Source organism: Drosophila guanche, unplaced genomic scaffold (assembly GCF_900245975.1).
Source record: "Drosophila guanche unplaced genomic scaffold, DGUA_6, whole genome shotgun sequence".
Taxonomy (NCBI): domain Eukaryota; kingdom Metazoa; phylum Arthropoda; class Insecta; order Diptera; family Drosophilidae; genus Drosophila; species Drosophila guanche.
Genome location: NW_022995745.1, coordinates 1,768,892 through 1,787,846, shown reverse-complemented (window position 1 = coordinate 1,787,846; position 18,955 = coordinate 1,768,892). Strand labels below are relative to the sequence as shown.

General features: G+C 44.6%; 2 protein-coding genes across 3 annotated transcripts; one reads left to right on the top strand and one right to left on the bottom strand.

Annotated features, from left to right (window-relative positions):
- Positions 1-8: 8 nt before the first annotated feature.
- LOC117580634 (plastin-1) lies at positions 9-14,539 on the top strand. 2 transcript variants are annotated; one of them, XM_034267222.1, is made up of 5 exons: positions 9-713; positions 12,333-13,443; positions 13,510-13,788; positions 13,863-14,116; positions 14,181-14,539. In XM_034267222.1, the coding sequence occupies exons 1-5, from the start codon at positions 639-641 to the stop codon at positions 14,397-14,399; spliced, it is 1,938 nt and encodes a 645-aa protein (XP_034123113.1). In that variant the 5' UTR covers positions 9-638; the 3' UTR covers positions 14,400-14,539. The 2 variants fall into 2 exon arrangements, with proteins under 2 accessions (XP_034123113.1, XP_034123114.1); XM_034267223.1 differs by lacking the exon at positions 9-713 and adding an exon at positions 9,696-10,203.
- A 1,683-nt stretch (positions 14,540-16,222) lies between these two features.
- LOC117580861 (folylpolyglutamate synthase, mitochondrial) lies at positions 16,223-18,464 on the bottom strand. The gene is made up of 2 exons (XM_034267609.1): positions 18,167-18,464; positions 16,223-18,096 (listed from the first exon to the last, which is right to left on the bottom strand). Exons 1-2 carry the CDS (start codon positions 18,357-18,359, stop codon positions 16,223-16,225), a joined length of 2,067 nt encoding a protein of 688 aa, XP_034123500.1. The 5' UTR covers positions 18,360-18,464.
- Between the last annotated feature and the right edge of the window lie 491 nt (positions 18,465-18,955).

The following is an 18,955-nucleotide window of genomic DNA, read 5'->3' as shown; positions in this document are numbered from 1 at the left end:
GTGTTTTGTACCAGTAGCCGGCAAATGCAGATTATCACTGAAAAAAGTCTACGTATCCAGCATCCGAAATAGATGATTCCGGGCAGTTGCTTGTAGATCCATTCTGCAATCGATTTTTTTATACAATTTTTTTGTTATTTGGGAAAACAGTTACTGAAGTGCAAATATAAGGAGCAACAACAATTACGAAAATTGTTTGTGTGTGTGTGCGTGTGTTAGAGAGAAGGGACTTAACGAAAATAACTTAAGCAGTAATTGGAAGAAGGCATAGGGTTCAGCGTAGCGTGTGTAAGAGTTTTAATAACACAATAATTAATAAAATAAAAAAACGTCGCCAACGCCACCCAAAAGAAAGTGTCGCCGCAGTCGCGTCGCTGCTACCACTCCAATATACACAAACACAGACGCTTACACAGCCGTACACGACGTGGACGTCAAGAGGAAAAAGGAGCGCGGCAAAACAAGATTGTAAAGAGTGTGAGCGAGAGAAAGAGAAACGAATGAAACGCCGACAGGCGACAAAGTGAAATTAACAATAAAAGCATAATTTATTTAAAATAACAACCAATCAAACAATCAGTAGAAATAATTAAGAAAGCGCGTCCAGCGGCCAGCATCCAAAGCAACAAAACAACAAAATGGCAACATTAAACAAATTCACGAAAACCCTCTCCATTGATGAAAAGACGGAGATCAAAGAGAAATTTACAGAGGTAAGTGTAACGGTAAATCAATAAGAACTGTTCGACCGCTCTCTGCGTTTTTGGGGGTGGCCCCTCTCCACCAGTGTTGTGTGGGAGGTGGGGCAGTCTATTAACATTAAATGCCAATTGCATGACTCACACAAGCACATACACACACACAAATGCGAAGCAAGACAAACAAGAAGATGTGGAAGAAGTAGTAAAGGCAAAAGAAGCTGCCGTTAACCCGGTGCATGTGGGCGTCGTCGTCGTCGCCGGCGGCGTCGTCGGCGAACAGCGAGCGCCATGGATACCCCGCCGCCGCAGCGGCTGCGACTTCAGTGCTGGCCTTGCAAAGCAACCAACCCCCCATGAAGAGAAGAAGAGATGAGACGCATCAGCCACAGACAGACACACACATATGTAGATGGGAGGTAACGGTGCATGTGGTGGTGCTGTGTGTATGTGGGGGTTGAGAGGAACCAACAGAGCAAACATCTCTCTCTCTCTCTCTCTCTCTCTGAAATGTTGTCGCAGATATTTCTGGAATTACTGATAATATATGAAAATCTGTAAAAGTTGCACTTATCTTACCTAAAAAATCCTCTCTGGGGAGTCGGCAGTTGCTGCAACTGCTAACAAACGCATGCGCGCTCTGTCAACGCACAAGTTCAATGTCGCTGTCGACTGCGCTGCCTGTGCGCCCATCCCATTCACTATGACGCTATGACTAACAAACGAGCAACGGTAATGGACCAACTGTCCCATCTTTCACTTGAAGACCATTTCAAGGGAATTTCGGGTGAATATTATTTGAATATGAGCGTTATTCATTTATTTCCATAGTATGACAACACTAAAACGGCACGTAAAAGAGCTTGCCGCTGCCAGAGGCGCTGTTGCTGCTGCTGTCGATGATGGCTGTAAGAGGCAGTATGGTTGTAGGACGGGCAAGAGTGAAGAGACAGCACTGAAAACCAGTTTCTGTTTAAAATAAAAATCTCAAGCCCGCAACCACACACACACACTGACAGACACATGCAAAGCCACTTGGAGAGCGTGAAAAACTACGTCTCAGCTCTGACAACGCCAACGTCGCACAGTGGGTGTTTATGGGGTGGTTCGCTGGCATCCCAAACTGTTCAATAGTGGGTGGTACAAGCAAAAGCTTCCACAGCAATAACCACAACTAAAATCAGGCATCCCGAAATGTTCATAAATTCTAATTCTCTCACCCTCAAAACTTTGACTCTTCTGCACTCTTAAGTTTTCTAAAATATCAAAAATTTCAACCCGATGCTCTGCATCCGATCGATTCGGCCCCACTGTGCGATCGCTTACGACGTCTACCTTGGTTCAAGGGGCACACACCAGTCTCTAGCTCGTAGCAGTTTCTGTTCAATTATTATGCACAAATTTAATAGTTTGCAATTGTTTTTGTTTCCCTCTGACCTCACTTCAATGCATGTGGCTGGCCAGTACTATTACTTTACTGTTTTTGCTTAGCTCGTGATTCTTGGCAGTTCCAAAAATCGAAACGAAATGCAATGAAACGCCCACGCTGCACTTGCCCTGGGGGTCTGCGCTGCCAGCACAGTCGTAAAAACTGGCAGTCCATGTCAGTTGGATGGTTGATCGTTCGATTGCATGATTGCGCTCCAGCAAGTTGGCAGCTCCTTCTGCACGCGCGACCCGTTAACCAGAAGCACAATGCGGGGGCATTGTGTGCGTTATGGGGCCAACGAGTGTGCGTGGCCAACGAAACGATTAATACTCGAGAATCGTAGAATGAAAACAGGATAAAGAGAAACACACACACACACAATACAATGGGCGCGCACATCAGAGCAGGGAGCATGGAGCAGGGGCGAGGTCAGTGTGGGGGCAGCGTTGCACTGATTGACACTTGAGAGCTTGGAATCTGTTTTTGTTGTTCTTGCTGCTTGTTACTTGTGTGATAAGGGGAGCGGAGAGGGAAGTAGCGCGCGCTTAACGATGACTAATGCAAAGAGAGGGAGGGCGGCAGATAAATACAGTTCCGCATTCAATTGCTCAGTAACGGTTCTTGTTTCTTTTATTTTGTCTTGCTTTGTTCTTGCAAATGTGTCTGTGTGTGTGAATGGATATCCTAAATTAAGATTATACGAGTAGTGGGAGAAAAACCATCTCCATATGCTAATAAGAAATGTACACGAAATATATGTTTTTTTATGTTAAGACTGCTTGCAGGGAAAATCTCTTGTTAGATCAAATTCTTATTCTTGTTGAGTATAAGATCTGTTAATCCTGCACGATGTGCACGTGTTTATTCACTCGACTCCAAGAAAAGCAGTGCATCGTTTTTGGGCAGGATTAGCCATTACATACATACATAAATATGTATGTACATAGAAATACTTGATGTGTGGGTGTGTGTGTGTCCACACTCCACAAAAACACACCCACTCACAACGCAGTGCTTTTGTTTTCTCTGTCTCTGCGTCTGCGTCTGCGTCTTCGTCTTTGGGTTTGTTCTGCGTGGGAGTGTCAGTGTTAATTGCCGCAAAGCCGCGCATTTTGAGTGGCAGTGGCAGTGCCTCCCTCCAAAGGGGGATGAGATATGCAATGTGTTTTTATGGGTTTTATCGTTGGACTGAATAATGCTTTTTGTGAAGTGTGTGTTGCATGTTGCTCTTGCTGTTGCTGCCTGCCTCTCTCCCGGCGGCACATAATTCATTTGGCTGCGCGTTTATTAGGTCTTTCGGTTGACGCTGGTCTTGTTTTTGTTTTTCTGATCTTACTGTTCCCATTCACACACACATATGAGAGCACTCTGTTGATGCAGCTTGGCTTTTATCAACATTGCGGATGCCGCAGCCCTCCTCACTCAAGTGCATTTTGAGTGGCCCCGAGGGGCAGCAGAAGGATTGCTATGGTGTGGGCAGGGGAGGCCCACTTAAACATACTCTTCCATTCCATACCGTTTTGTATTGTTGTTGCTGTCTGCTTTCATTCACTTTGTTTTTAATTTCTTTGTCATTTGGATATGCACATGCCAAAGATTTTTGAATACACTGCCACTCAAAGTCGTCGTGCCACACCACCACAATCCTCGTACAGTGGGTCGTGATGTATGCAAACACAACGGACAATGGATTAGCAACGATGATGATGATATCATTTCTTCAAGGAAAGAGAGTCACGTATGTGAATGATACGTGATTGAAGATTCTTTCAATACAATCAAAAAACAAATTAAAATACAATTAAGTACATATGTAAATATTCTTGTGTGTATTCTCTTTATTTATTGCGATAAAATTCCATAAATCGACTTTTAATCTGTTCAGATCCTAGAATGTTCAGCCATGCCATTCCTTGTTCCAGTGTAAAAACAGTGAAAGTGGCTTCCAATAAGTGTTGCATGTGCGACTGTTCAGTTGCAGCTGCATCCTTTCTTTTTCTCTTATTCTGCTCCTCTCTTCCGTTCCACTAAACATTTCTCTTTCTCTCAACTGGACTGTCCTATGCAAAAGTCGTTCGGTCGAAGTTTTGTCGAAGCTTTTTATTTCTCTCTGCCTTTTTGCTTTTTCTGTTTTTCGTTTTCATGCTGCTTTTGCGTGCAAAGTTGCTTGAACTCTGGCCAGCATTACCTTTTTTGGGTGCACCATGGAATGGTGTGGAGGGGAGTGGAGTGCTTATGTTTGTGATTGTGTTTTGTCATTTTCTTTCTTATACATTTTTGCCAATTAGTACACATGCCAGAGGGTTATATTTTATTTTGATAAGCATTTGCGAGCATCAAATAAAGCTAAAAGGTATCCCAAAGGTCGACACTGCCTTCTATTCTCTCTTTTTGGGTTTCACTTGACACAAGAAAGACCGCGACTGACAGACAGCCAGTGAGCTAGAGAGAGAGCGAAGCTAAGAGTGAGAAAGGATGGGGGGAGTGTTTAAAGAGTTAATATAGTCAAACAAAGATACATGGATGATTTAGTTTCTCATTTTCAATATTTACCCGACTGTAACGGCCCTCGCCCTCTCGCTGTCTCTGTCTGTTGCCCTACCGATCTTTCACTTGTTTTTTTTGTTGTCATCGCACTCGTTGATTAACTGTAAATTTGCCATAATGAAGTGCAGAGCCGCAACAGTAGCAGCGAAGTTGACGTTGACGTTGAAGCCGACTTTCACAGCGTTTTGGTCGCGTGCGCCGACTGGAACTGGAAGCAGTATTGTGACGGCAGCGGCGGCTTTGGCTGTTGGAATGCTTTGTTGGAATCCATTCAGGCATATCCAATACAATTAACACCCACCCGCCTTTACCTTTACCTGTGCCTTTGGCTCTTCTCCGCTGTGGTGGAACCAGAAGTTCATTAGTGAATCTAAACGATCTTTTAGTTCCACAATTGAACCCGTTTGTACTGCCACTTGACACTGACACCACTGCCGCCCCCCACCACATTGAACAGAGCTGCGCCCTCAATTAGCAGCAACCTACACCACCCACACACGCCACACTGGGCTGCCTCACACTAATTAGCAAGTAGGGTAGCTCCATTAGTCACTTTGTGTAAATTATATCCTTGTGACTAATATGTATGCGTATAATGTATCCACTAACTCACTCGAAAGTGTAATCAGTCGCTGTCCGGCACTCGGGACAGGCGCCACTCCTTTGCCCGCAAACAAAAACTACCAGTCGAAACGTTTGGAGTACAAGATATTCCCTTGTAGGGATAACCGGATATTATTAAGGACGGGATATTAACCCCATGAATACTTCAAAACAATCTGCCCATGAATGGTCTTCATGTTCTGATATGTAAATAGTCTAGTAGTTCCAGAAATCCATTTGCCATTCTGCATACTGCTTTCTGGATGTTACATTTGAAAGCTGAACTTCTGAAGTGCAGTGCAAGTCCCATCCCACACGCAATGGCAGTACATGAAATGACACTCTGGGTTGTCCGGTCCGGACACAGGGGATTGTTGGCGGATATGTGTCACTGCTGATTATACAATTTACTTAACTTTTAACATGCTACCAAGCTGCACATGATGATTCGCGCTGTCTTGAGTTTCGCCTGCGAATTTATACATAAAAATTGATTATACTCAAAGTTTGAGCTCGAGTAATAGTAGCAAAAGAGACAGACAGACAAAATGTTGCTATATGTACGTGTTACAAATTTCAATTGACAACACCAACGAATATGCTCGTAAAATGAATAATACGAATACATACAACGAATATAGCGAATGCGAACAACGACCGACCGGCAAACAACAGCAGAAACAGTAGAGAGAGAAACGAAGAGTAACGCGGTGTGACACCGTTTGACTTGGCAGGCGACAAATGTGTCGCCAGTGAACTAAACAGAATATTGCTTATAATAACCCCACCGTATCAACATTTCAGATATAGTCCCTAAAACGAATATTTAGTCAATCAAATTCATATTTAAGCAACCCTAAACTCTTCAACAATCCAAACCCTGGGAGTTCCACCAGAATAGTGGGAAATGTTTCAGGAATGTTAGTCCGCTGTTGTAGGGTGTGTAGGGTGCCCCGATTAGTGCGTCGCTCTATTGGGTGGTCTTTTGTCAGTCGTCACCGCCACAGTCACAGTCATAGTCGTGCAACGGTTAACGACTATCTATCATTGTTCACGTGTACAAATGTATGTGTGTGCATCGTGTAGCATATCATCATCAGCATAGTCGTGGGCTCATTATAAATTTTTGTTCAATTGATTTCCTTTGACTATATTTGAACAGCACTTGGCAGGAGGATCGCGGCATCGTAGTGGTGCTTATTATTATGTACATATACACATATCTATGTATCTATCATTCAAATGTTGATTAACATGTTTCGGGCTCATGTTGTTGACTCACGTTCAATTGGTGGTGAGTGGTTGGGGGACCTAGAGGTTGATGTAATGCTGCCATTGTTGTCGAGGTCGCGACACACTGAAACACTGAGAAACAGAGACTGCAGAGAGCGGGATACGGGGAGCATTGCACAGAGCATATAGGATATGTAAACGATGTAGGGGGAGATACAGTGTTTCGTGCCAAGCATTTTGAATGGAATTTCAACTCCGTACCATGAGATACTCACTGAAAACCGGTTCAGTTCAACGAAAGCGAAAAAATAGCACACAAAATAAACAAAGTATTTTCTTAGTTTTGTTTTTTGTGTTTTTTCTGTTTTGACTTTATTGTTTTTTTTATTACGTTTTTATGGGACTGGGACCAGGTGACATTGCAACGTGGGTTCAGATATTAACTCACTCCACAACATCTGGCTTACTTTCTGTTGGGTGGCAGCCCTCTCCCCCCTCTCTATCTCTCTCTCTCTCTCTCTAAAAAACATTTACCCCTAAAAGCTGAGCAAACAATCCAACAAACAAACAAAACAAAACAATCTTAAAGTCGGTTAGCATCTATCTTGTTCCGCTGTGCCCTCCCTATCCCCATCCATCCCCCTGTCCGCAGTGTTGCTGCTAATGAACTTCATTTGCTGTAAATTGACTTTAAGTGACAATGACTAAGCCTCGTCGAAAACAAAACATACAAAAAGAAAGAGTGTAGATTGTCATCGACCCTTGAAATACCTTCCAGCGTATGCCAATATTATTAATATAGAAAAATGAATAAAACTGTTTACCATATAATAATTGTAGAACTATAAATAATATGGAACAAAATCCTAGAATTTTGTTTTGATTGTTTTAGACAGGCCAAATACTTAAGATCCCTCTCCGTTATGTTGCCCTTTTCTTTGCTTGCTTTAATATCAATGAAATGCTTTCTTATCTTCATGACTTACCTTCCATTTAAAAAAGGGTATTTCACTCTCCAGCACACACCGAAAAGTAGCGCTCATTAACAACATTTTCCGCGTTTTTTGCCATAATTAACATTACGCAGAGATCTCTCGTTCTCCGTGGCGACTCTTCTTGTGGCATAGAAACATCAAATGATGTGAAGCAGAGATCTGTACGGTAAAGAGTTCCCCCCAAAAAGAAAAATAATCTATCGAGTGACACCAAAAGGTGGACTCGTAGAAAGTTTTTGTTTTTGCTTTGTTTCTTTTGCCAACCAATCAAACATTTTGATGTTCCAGGGGTCACGTGTGTGCTGCCACTCGATTGCGTATAAAAACGGAAACCACTTAATGATTATGGTGTGGTACCTCTTATCAATGGATGAATGGTTGTAATTTTGCCGGTTGTATAATGGTTCCACAAAGAGATTTAGCACCAAACCAACTTCCTTTATTCGTTGTATACATTTTCAAAAAGAAGATAATGACACGAACAGCGATGATTTTGGATTATGGGAATCGAGGCATTTTTCTTTTATCCTCAATCGAAATACAACTCGAACAGAAAGTACCAAAATTGTTTATAAGAATGAAAATTGGAGGTTCCGCCGATAATGTTAAAAGTGCCCTAGGCCAGAAATGTAAATAGCAACCCTCGTAGTACGAATTCAGCTGATTAATTTTTCTTTTCAATTAAATGTTAAATTCCCAGTCACGTGAGAATGAGAAATACCATTATGCATTTGTTTGACTCCATGGAAGATCGACGTTTCCCTTGGAGACTGTCCCATTATGCGTGACTCATTTCCATGCCAAAAGCTGCCACTGATAAATTGTAAGTGGGGGGTCCATTATGATCGTAAACAATGACTGAAATGTGCCCCACGGGAGTGGAGAAGTACTACTAATCGTTTGTGTAAATTACAGTGTAAAGCAGTGAACAGCGTGGATCATTCAGTATCTGTAACTCTTTTTCGATTATGTTCCCCTTCCTGTTGCTGCCACTGCCTCTGCCTGTCTTATCATGGCACAACTTTTCATTATCTTTTGTGGAATTTGATATGCCATTTGTTGTACAAGTTATTACTTAAATGGCAATTGCCACATAATTCCCTTGGCTGATACAATGCCTATTAAAAAACCAATTACGTTTAAATATCATGTCTACCTCCCTCCAACCAATGCCTGACGCTGGCTCTCTATCAGAGGGGGGGCTCTTTTCTACACATGTACATATCTCTCTTTCCTGCTGTCTGTTTTCGCTGTTACTCTCTCTCTCTCTCTCTCTCTCTGTTTCAGCCCAAAAATTATCGATGCGTAAGCAATTCGTTAAAATGGTTTTAACACTTGAGCAGGAGAATTGTGTCGTTGGTTGGCAAGGGTTGCCGTGAGGTAAAACTGTCCAACTAAACCATGACTCAACGAAAAGCTTACATAATGATTTCACTTTTTGAAACTCCACAAAGTGAGTCATAAAATGTATTGGTATCACTTGGCGAATGAATCCTTAAAAACAAAACAACAACTTGAATACGTGCGATTTATGTATGAAACCTGGCAAGCCTATTTGCAGTCAGTCGCAACTCAAACTCAGGTGTAATCATATACACTCCCATTGATATTGACGTAATGCATGTGCACATAAGTACATATGTACATACTATATGCTCGCACTCGTACCGCAGATAGATTGACTGACGAATTGGACTCGATTCCAGGCCAGGGCAAGGTGTCGTGCTCACTCGTCGCTCGCCTTATCAGCCACTGTACAAAATACCAAAAATGTTTGCTCATACATACCTATAAATGTGTGTTGCTGAGTATCAGATTAATTGGGTGAACCATCAAACGTATGGAAATGCATTTCAAGAAAATCCACAAAACCTTTCGCAAGTTTCACTTGTATTTTGTTGCAATCTTTTAGTTGGGGATCGCTCTAAGTAGAGTGACTAATCCGTGTATGGGCAGGCTGATTCAGGATAGGCATGAGACGTCGCGTCATTCTACTATTGAATGGGTATTGGCATACCCATTGGCCCGCTCTCTCTTTCTCTGTGTGTCTCTCTGCCTCTCTGGCTCCGATAAAGCCGTGCGCTGGGTTACTCTTCGATTTACACCAAGTTCTGATAAAAGAAAGGCATAAATAGTTCGTGGCACACCAGCGCTCCAGTTAGTACTTATTCAGCGACAGCTTGTTCCGGGTGTAGCGGTATTTAACGAGGAAGAAAACAAAGAACGCTTAACAAATCCTTGGCTCTCGCTCACTCGCTCTCTGCATCGTTCCACCACTCGTCACTCGTGGAGTCACTCGTTCAATTTGTACGATCTCTTTCTCACGCTCTCGCCGCAAGCACAAATAACGGTTAACCCGAGTGCCTGGCGCCATTCCGTTCGTAGTTATTGCCGGTACTCCATCCATAGCGATCGTCTCGTGTGCGCAACTTTGACCCCTCCTTCGTGTTCGTGTTCGTGTTCGTGCTCGTGCTCGTGTGTGTGCAAATCAATTAACTTAATTTTTTGTTGTTGTTAATTTTTTGTTCCCGTCGCTATTTGTTTATCTTTGCTGATCCATTAAATTAAGCAAAGAAAACCCCGAGAAACCATACCAAACAAATACAATAATTCCGAGTGAAAATCCATAGAAGCAGAAATGGCCGATATTCAGACCACCGAGGAGTACAGGCTGCACTTGGAGGAGATCTTGCCCGATGTAGGTGGAAAATCATTTCATTCTCGAACGATTTCTTGTGGTATCTTTACGATTTTTATTACTCACGATTACGCGACTCACGTAATCACAGATGTGTGTTCACTTTGACTCTCTCTCGCTCTGCTATCGGTGCTGCTGCTCGGCGCACTTTATGGCTTTTTAATCGATAACACAGACACACGCCTGTGGCGCACACGCACACCAATGTACGGTGAACAGCCTTACAGTAAACACCTTCGATAAAGTGCACGCGCCTCAACTTGACACACCACTCCCACTCCCACTCCCACGACCCTGCACCAAATCAAAATCAAATATCACTTCCGTTGGATGTCAGTCATGGAATTATGTATACCATTCCCCATCGTTTTTGGCCATCAATATGTGTTGGCCAAGGACAAGTGTGTGTTAGCCCTAAGGTTTCCCCGCCTCTCTGATATCATTACCATATACGTAATCGAGTGCTGTGTTTTTCGATTTTATGTTCACCTTTTTGTTTTTGGCGCACACAAACATTTATCTTATCAGCAAACAGCAAAAGCGAAGCAATCAGCGAACCAACCCACACCAACCCGCCCCACACGATCCTACAGAATTTGGCGAACCGCCGACCCAAAAGCTCCCCATAAATTCCACAGTCCACTAATATGAGACCGAAAACAATTTTACACCATACGAAAGACAAACATTTGCGGTAACTCCCCATCATAGTCACTGACGCTGGCACTGGCCAGACCAAATGATTGGTTTTCCCCTGAAATGGGGATTAGGGGTACATTTTGTTGGCGATTTCTTTGGGCATTGATTAGAGGCATGTGTTCTCATTTTGGCCATAAAATTAAGCTTTGGAAGCATTAAATTGAATGATTACCGACAGAGAGACGCTGCTGCAAGCCGCGCGACAACTTTAATGCTGGAAATGATAAAGAATTGCATTACTAAAGCAGGAAACAAATGTATTATTGAGTCGTTTTGGTACTTAAGAGTACTTAAATGAATCGATGATCGATGGATTAAAATGAGAAATTACACTCATCCATCGCCTTGAATATTTCATCTACTAAATGCAAATAAAAAGTAAATAAAAATGAGCAAATGGCAGAAGGGTAGGTGGTCTATTTCGATGCACACCATTTAGTGATTGAGATACACGCATCCATACCCCAAACCAGCTATTTATTTGTAAATAAATCATTTTAAAATCTTTCGTTGTGCATACTCGAGTACAAAGAATTTTCTTAGTCATCGCCATAAGAGGGGAAACACAATTTGGATAAACGGAACAAACAACAAACCGTTGAGCACTCAGTCGACTCTTTCTCAAGTAGTTTTCCCCCATTGATTCATTGGATAAATTACCAACCAAAAATTTGTTTTGGCTTTCACTTTTGGGGAATCCGCAGTGTCCGCCTGCTGATGCTGTTTGGCCTCTTGGCCATGATTACGCTCTTGGATCCAAGGCAGATACACAGACAGACAGACACTTCAATTACTGGCATTAAACTCTCCAGACAGCATTCTCCTCCCTCCCACACACACTATCCAGCACACACCTCTGCACTATATAATTTCGTGTGAACAATTTTCAACGATATGTCAGTCAGTGAGTCGGTTGGTAGATGCAAAGATACTTCCCTCTGCTGGCTGGAAGAAAAAAGACGGACGGAGAGATCTAAAGAAATAAAAGTGGAAATTAAATTCGATAAGGCAGAGCGCGGAGGGCACACGGAGACGACTAATAGATAAAGCATGTGGTGGTTGCTGGGAGGCAGCAATGTCTGCGTGTGTGTGATAGAGATAGAGAACAAAAAAAAGAACAACAAATTTTGCATACCTGTGCTGCATGGGCGCAAAATTCCAAAGATAAACCAGCAGGCGCCTCAATGGAAATGGAAATGGGAATGGTAGCGAGCAGAACGTCGGATGGCGGGCGGCTGGCGTCTGCTTAGCATTTCGATTTCGATTTGATTGATGAGTCAGAGAAGTGGTCAAGGAGGAGTGGTGGAGGTGGAGCTGATCGTTCGATCCGATCCGATCCACTGACCCAAGCAATCATCAAGTGCCGCGCATTACTCATCGCAATTGGATTACTCATAGATTGTTTTCTCTTCTGCATTCTGTTTTTCTAGCTGGATGCTAATAAGGATGGCTTCATCGATCTGCACGAGCTGAAGGATGCCCTCAATCAGGTGGGATTCAAGCTGGCTGGCTATCAGGTGCGCGAGATGATCGATGAGTTCAAGAGCAAACAGAGGACGGCGCATCAGGGCAAGCTGAATCTGGAGGAGTTCGAGACGCTGTGCTTGGACCTGAAGAGCAAGGATGTGGCCAGCACGTTCAAGACGGTGGTGTCCAAGAAGGAGAACCTGGAGACGCTCGGCGGCATGTCGAGCAGCTCGTCCGAGGGCACAACGCACTCGGTGCGCCTGGAGGAGCAGCTGGCCTTCTCCGACTGGATCAACTCGAATCTGGGGCACGACAAGGACCTGCAGCATCTGCTGCCCATCGACAGCGAGGGCAAGCGGCTGTATCTGAGCATCAAGGATGGCATCTTGCTGTGCAAGATCATCAACCACTCCTGCCCCGACACCATCGACGAGCGCGCCATCAACAAGAAGAACCTGACCGTCTATCGCGAGTTCGAGAACCTGACGCTGGCCCTCGTCTCCTCGCAGGCCATCGGCTGCAACATTGTGAACATCGATGCCCACGACCTGGCCAAGGGCAAGCCCCATCTGGTGCTGGGTCTGCTCTGGCAGATCATCCGCATCGGCCTCTTCAGCCACATCACCCTGGACAGCTGTCCCGGCCTTGCCGGCCTCCTCTTCGACAACGAGCGTCTCGAGGACCTCATGAAGATGTCGCCCGAGGCGATTCTCCTGCGCTGGGTCAACCACCATCTGGAGCGTGCCGGCATCTCGCGCCGCTGCACCAACTTCCAGTCGGACATTGTCGACTCCGAAATCTACTCGCATCTGCTGAAGCAGATTGCCGGCAACGATGCCGACGTCAATTTGGATGCGCTGCGCGAGGCCGATCTGCAGCAGCGTGCCGAGATTATGCTCCAGCAGGCGGGCAAGCTCAACTGTCGCAGCTTCCTCACGCCCCAGGACGTTGTCAACGGTGTCTACAAGCTGAACTTGGCCTTTGTCGCCAATCTGTTCAACAACCATCCCGGCCTGGACAAGCCCGAGCAGATCGAGGGACTCGAATCCATTGAGGAGACGCGCGAGGAGAAGAGTAAGTAAAATAAAGCATTAATAGGGCGAGAGAGAGAGAGTTTACAATGTCTTTCGATTGGATTAGCTTATCGCAACTGGATGAACTCGATGGGCGTATCGCCGCATGTGAATTGGCTGTACTCGGACCTGGCCGATGGCCTGGTCATCTTCCAGCTGTTTGACGTTATTAAGCCGGGCATCGTCAACTGGAGCCGCGTCCACAAGCGCTTCACGCCGCTGCGCAAGTTCATGGAGAAGCTGGAGAACTGCAACTATGCCGTCGATCTGGGCAAGCAGCTGAAATTCTCGCTGGTCGGCATTGCTGGCCAGGACTTGAACGATGGCAATGCCACACTGACGTTGGGTAAGTGGCTCTACCCTTGGATTGCACCCGACTATATTGATGTATTAACCTCATTGTTTTTGTGCACATTTTAGCGCTCATTTGGCAGCTGATGCGCGCCTACACGCTGTCCATTTTGTCGCGCCTTGCCAACACCGGCAATCCCATCATCGAGAAGGAGATTGTGCAGTGGGTGAACAATCGCCTGGCGGAGGCCGGCAAGCAGTCGCAGCTGCGCAACTTCAACGATCATGCCATTGCCGACGGTAAGATTGTGATCGATCTGATCGATTCAATCAAGGAGGGCAGCATCAACTACGAACTGGTGCGCACCAGCGGCACGCAGGAGGTGAGTCCATCAAGTAATGCTTCCAACAAGATGGCAATATTAATTATTATTTGTGTTCCTGCAGGATAATTTGGCCAATGCCAAGTATGCCATCTCCATGGCCCGTAAGATCGGTGCCCGCGTGTACGCCCTGCCCGAGGACATTACCGAAGTGAAGCCAAAGATGGTAATGACCGTCTTTGCCTGCATGATGGCCCTCGACTATGTGCCCAACATGGACAGTGTCGACCAGAACAATCACAACAACAGCACACCAGTTGTTGCCACCAACAACAGCAATTAGCAAGCAGCCAACAGCCAGCAGCAACTCAATTATAAAATATATAAAACAAAATGAAGGAATTATGGTTAAGCATGAGATTGAGAATTAGAACGAAGGGGAAGACTAAACAAAGCGTTTTTCGTATTTGCTAATTTACTCTATAAAGCTCTAAAATTGTAAACAATTTGATTCCCGCGTACCCGCCCCTCTAGCAATAGCTTCAGCTACAGCTCCCCTCCACAAAACTGTTTTAACGTTAACTTTTTTTTAATATTTCTTTATTTTTTGCTCATTTTGATCATTTTTTTATTATGTGTATATTTATATATATTTATATATATATATATTGTAATTAAGCAAAACCATTTTGAGGGAAGGCCGCGCATCTTTTTTGGGTGCCTGGCGGCGGTGTCGAGTTGATGTTTTTTTTATTAGATTTGTTTAACAATCGTTTAAGTTATTCAACCATTTAGCAATCGCAATAGCAAAGGCAACGGCAAACTGCAACAACCCCAACGGTAACCTTTCTTTTATAAATAAAGGTACATACATTATGTATTGCGTTTTCTGCTATAAGTTTAAAACAAACAAACAAAATACGAGGCAAAGATTTACGTGCAAGATTAAGATGGAATACAAATTGTAATATTAACAAACGAAATGAAGAGAAAACAATTAACTTTGTAATATATATATACAAAAACAAAAATATATTTATATAAACGATTACGATATGCGCCCATATACATACACACACACACATAAATATATATATATATATATATATAAAGATATATATTTTTGCATAAACGGAAACGATGAATGGTTAGAGAATCAAAAGTAATAACGGAATTCAAACCGGAGTAAAATGAGAGAAGGGAATGACGGGTGGAGTAAATTAACTTTTGTATTTAGCTCTTTTTTTTGCAAATAATTGTAAGCCGCTTTTGTTTATGTATTTTTTCGTTCAACATTTGTTTAATTCTACTTCTATATGATTAAATATTTGTTTAACTTTTGCGTTTAAGTGCGTTAGAGCGAGATGGCAGCAGGCAGCAGGCAAGCGCTTCCATGGCATAGAAAGAGCAAGAGCCTATACACACGGCGAGAAACGAGGGAGAGAAGGCAGGTGGCAGATGGCAGATGGCAGTTGAAAAAGAAAGCCAACAAATTCTTAGTGCAATGAGGCGACAAAACAAAGCAAAAAATGAAATGAACCCAGAAACAGATATAGTAATAACCTATGCATAATACAAGTAAAACAATAAAGTAAATATATCTACTATACACAAAAATGATGGCTCTTTGGAACATTCCACGTATTTTGAACTTGCAATGAGGGACTTTTAGCTCATGATCCAAAAGATAATATAAGTACTGGTACCACAAAGGAAAATACTTCCTCATCCTGGATAGATTATGCCAACTGGCATTATTCATCCATCTAAAAACATTTAACTCTGTCTACGTATGTTTCAGGTATGTATTTTATGCGCTCTTTTATCACCTAAACATATTCCACGAAAAGAGTTCCATTCGATTGCAGATATGAAAAATGAAAATGTTCATGTTCATAAAAGCCTGGCGATAAGGCCACTCAACCTCTAATCGACTGGCAATCCACTGAGGTTTTTTGGACCCTTCAAACCTTATCTGATAAGACAACACTCACGCGGGCCGGTGACAACACGAAAAATGCGGCCACATGTCCAGCGGTGTCCATCGGAGACGCGATTACAGACACAAAACAAAAGGGTTTATCCCTTGTATCGTTTGGGTAACATGTCCAAAATATATATTTATTTATTATTGATTAATTGGAATTAAAATATGCAAACATATTTTCAGTGGAAGCGTTGCATTTGGCCCAGCATATTGATGGTGGCACCCACCAAGGGTCGGGAGCCAGTTACCAGCACATCAAGTTCGCGCTTCATGCCATATGGCTGCTGTCCGTATTTCTCCTGGACAAAATCAAAGAAGGCGCTGACGGAAATGGTAATGTGCGAGGAATCCTTCTTGCCTGCCTCCTCGCACAGGTCACGCCAGGAGCGCGCATTGCGCTTGGCGCGCTGCAACTCCTCCATGACGCGCCACTGCTCCTCTGCCAAGATTTCGCCCTCAAAGATGTTGGGGCAGGGCACAAAGAACGCCTCGTCAAAGCTTACGTTGAAGCGTAGTATTGTCAGCAGATCTTTGGCGTTAAAATCGCTGTTCTTGTTGTATAGCAGAATTTTTGTGGAGCGACGCGAGCGTGTGATGTTGTAGAACCATTCGCGGCAGACCATCATCGACTCGATGGAATCGGCGCTGTCCAAATAGACATTGTACATGCCATGCTTGATGATTTGGAAGTTTCCCACCGCCTCAAAGGTCTCGATGCCGCGCATTGTTGCCTGGGTCAGTTTGGTGGTCTTTGGCTCCAGTCCCACTGCAAATTCGGGCTTGTGGCGCCGGAGATAGTCGTAGGCCAATTGGGCCCCCAGTGCGGCATTCAGCTTCACCGAATTGTTGGCCTTGCTGAGATAACGCTTGTGCTCTGGATTGGCATCGGTCAGCGCACTGAAAGTCGGAACGCGATGCATCTTGGTGCCCATCTGTTTTGCCTTCTGGGCCAGAACCTCATGGCATTCCGGCTGGCTGACATTTGTGAAGATGGTGGCCGCTGGCTTCATGATTTCGCCCTTGGCCCAGGCAATGTCACGCATGGACTCGCCCAGTTTGGAGCCCTGCTCCCAGCCCAGAGCGCTGATGCCGATGGTTTGGGCATGCAAGGCGATGTTGTTGCTATCGCTGGCACCGCCAGGTCCCACCTCCACAATGGCCACCTCCACCTGCGCCTCGCGGAACGCATGGAAGCCCATGACTGTCAGGATTTGGCTCTGCGACGGTGTGCGATCCATTTCGGCCAGCTTCGGATAGATCTTGCGGAACAGCTCCGTGAACTGAAGCTCGGTCAGAGTCTCACCACTGATGCGGATCCTTTCGCGTATGTAGAACAGATGCGGAGAGCACAGCAGGCCGGTCTTGATGCCATGCGCCATTAAGATGTGTTGCACAATGGCACAAGTGATTCCCTTGCCCTTGGATCCAGCCACCTGAATGACTGGAAGGCTCTCCAGCTGCTCCTTGGACACACCCACCTTGCTCAGCAGTGCCAGGGTGTGCTCGATGATGGGATCCAGCTGCAACTTGCTCATCTTGGTACGCATACGACCAGGCACCGACTCGAAGGCCTGGTAGATGTTCAACTGTCGCACGGCCTCGAGGTAGGCCACACGCTCGGGCGACTTCTCGGTAGCTGCATCCGGGTCTTCTTTTTGGTTGGTTCCCACTGCCTTGAGCTTGTTCTCCATTTGGGTAAACTGCTGCTTCTTTTTCATTTGCAGCTCACGTCCCGCCTGCTGCTTGGCACTCAAGTCCTTCAGGAGCTGAGCTTGATTCTTCTGGGAGCCGTGCATGCGATTCATCCAGGACTTGCGCTGATCCTCGGCCGAGGAGACTTTAGTCTCATTATCGGACACCGCGCTGACCTCTTGCATCGACTGCGCCCAGTTGGATTGTCCGGCAGTTGGCTTCTTTTTCTGTTCAATGTTTGCTTGGGGATTGTCTGCTTTGACAGCGCCTTGGGCTGCCAGCTTGGCCCTCAACTGCATTTCGGTTGAGTATTTTGCCCACTTGGCCCGCTGGTCGGAGAAGCTGGGCACCGCTGAGTTGGCTGCAGGAAAATGCGAATATTAATTGGCTTTACTGCCCATTGCCCTAATGCCACAAGGGAGTACAAGTACCTGTATTATTCCCAGTCGATAGTGGGTAGGCAGTATTTCCTGGTTTCTTGCGGTTCTCCGAATCCTTCGGCTCTTTTTCCCCATTGGGCTTGAGGCCTTTTTTGAAGAATTTGCTGCTCGCACGAGCCGTGCCCTGCCAGACCTTTAGACCCGGAGGACGAGCCTTCGACATTGTGTTTATGAAGGAAAGCATCGCTTTTATTCTTGCTAGAACTGTTTTGTTTTTGTTGATAGCTCGGAAAAATCACGAAATATTTTTAGACCTTTCGCTTGGAAAGATGTTTGAGGTACTGACTCAAGCAAGGGATACAGTCAGGTAATGAAGTTTGACAGAAAAAGAAATGGTAGAGTTGGATGAATGTAATTGTAAGGTAATGGAACGATTTGACAGTTAACGAAATGGTAGGGTGGGGTAAAGTCTTAAGTTTCCACTCTGATACATGGATAGCCGCCGCAGAGTATGCTTCAGCATTGTTAAGACCGACGCCTGGAAAGCTGACTTTCACTCATTTTTGGCTCTTTGCAGCAACCCAGCCTAGTGCTATGCTATGTACCCGTATAATGGATTCATACTTCCGTTAACCGTTGGACATCGCTGCCTGATCGAGAGAGAGAGAGAGAGAGAGAGGCCAGTTATCAAGTAGACACTCGGATATGCGGATAGCTGATACGCATTATCTGCAGCTCCTTGTTGTTGTGAAGTTTAAATACTCGCATTTCGCGTCTATTTCTATCAAGTGGAAATATAAATTAGCATTCTATGCCCAATATGCTTAAGATCAATCGATT

Excerpts from the sequence above, each read along its gene's own strand:
- LOC117580634 (XM_034267222.1), top strand. The coding sequence starts at position 639 with ATGGCAACATTAAACAAATTCACGAAAACCCTCTCCATTGATGAAAAG. Across the intron at positions 714-12,332 it reads TCAAAGAGAAATTTACAGAG|CTGGATGCTAATAAGGATGG; the intron begins GTAAGTGTAACG and ends CTGTTTTTCTAG. Across the intron at positions 14,117-14,180 it reads GCACCAGCGGCACGCAGGAG|GATAATTTGGCCAATGCCAA; the intron begins GTGAGTCCATCA and ends GTGTTCCTGCAG.
- LOC117580861 (XM_034267609.1), bottom strand. The coding sequence starts at position 18,359 with ATGCTTTCCTTCATAAACACAATGTCGAAGGCTCGTCCTCCGGGTCTA. Across the intron at positions 18,097-18,166 it reads ATCGACTGGGAATAATACAG|CCAACTCAGCGGTGCCCAGC; the intron begins GTACTTGTACTC and ends ATTTTCCTGCAG.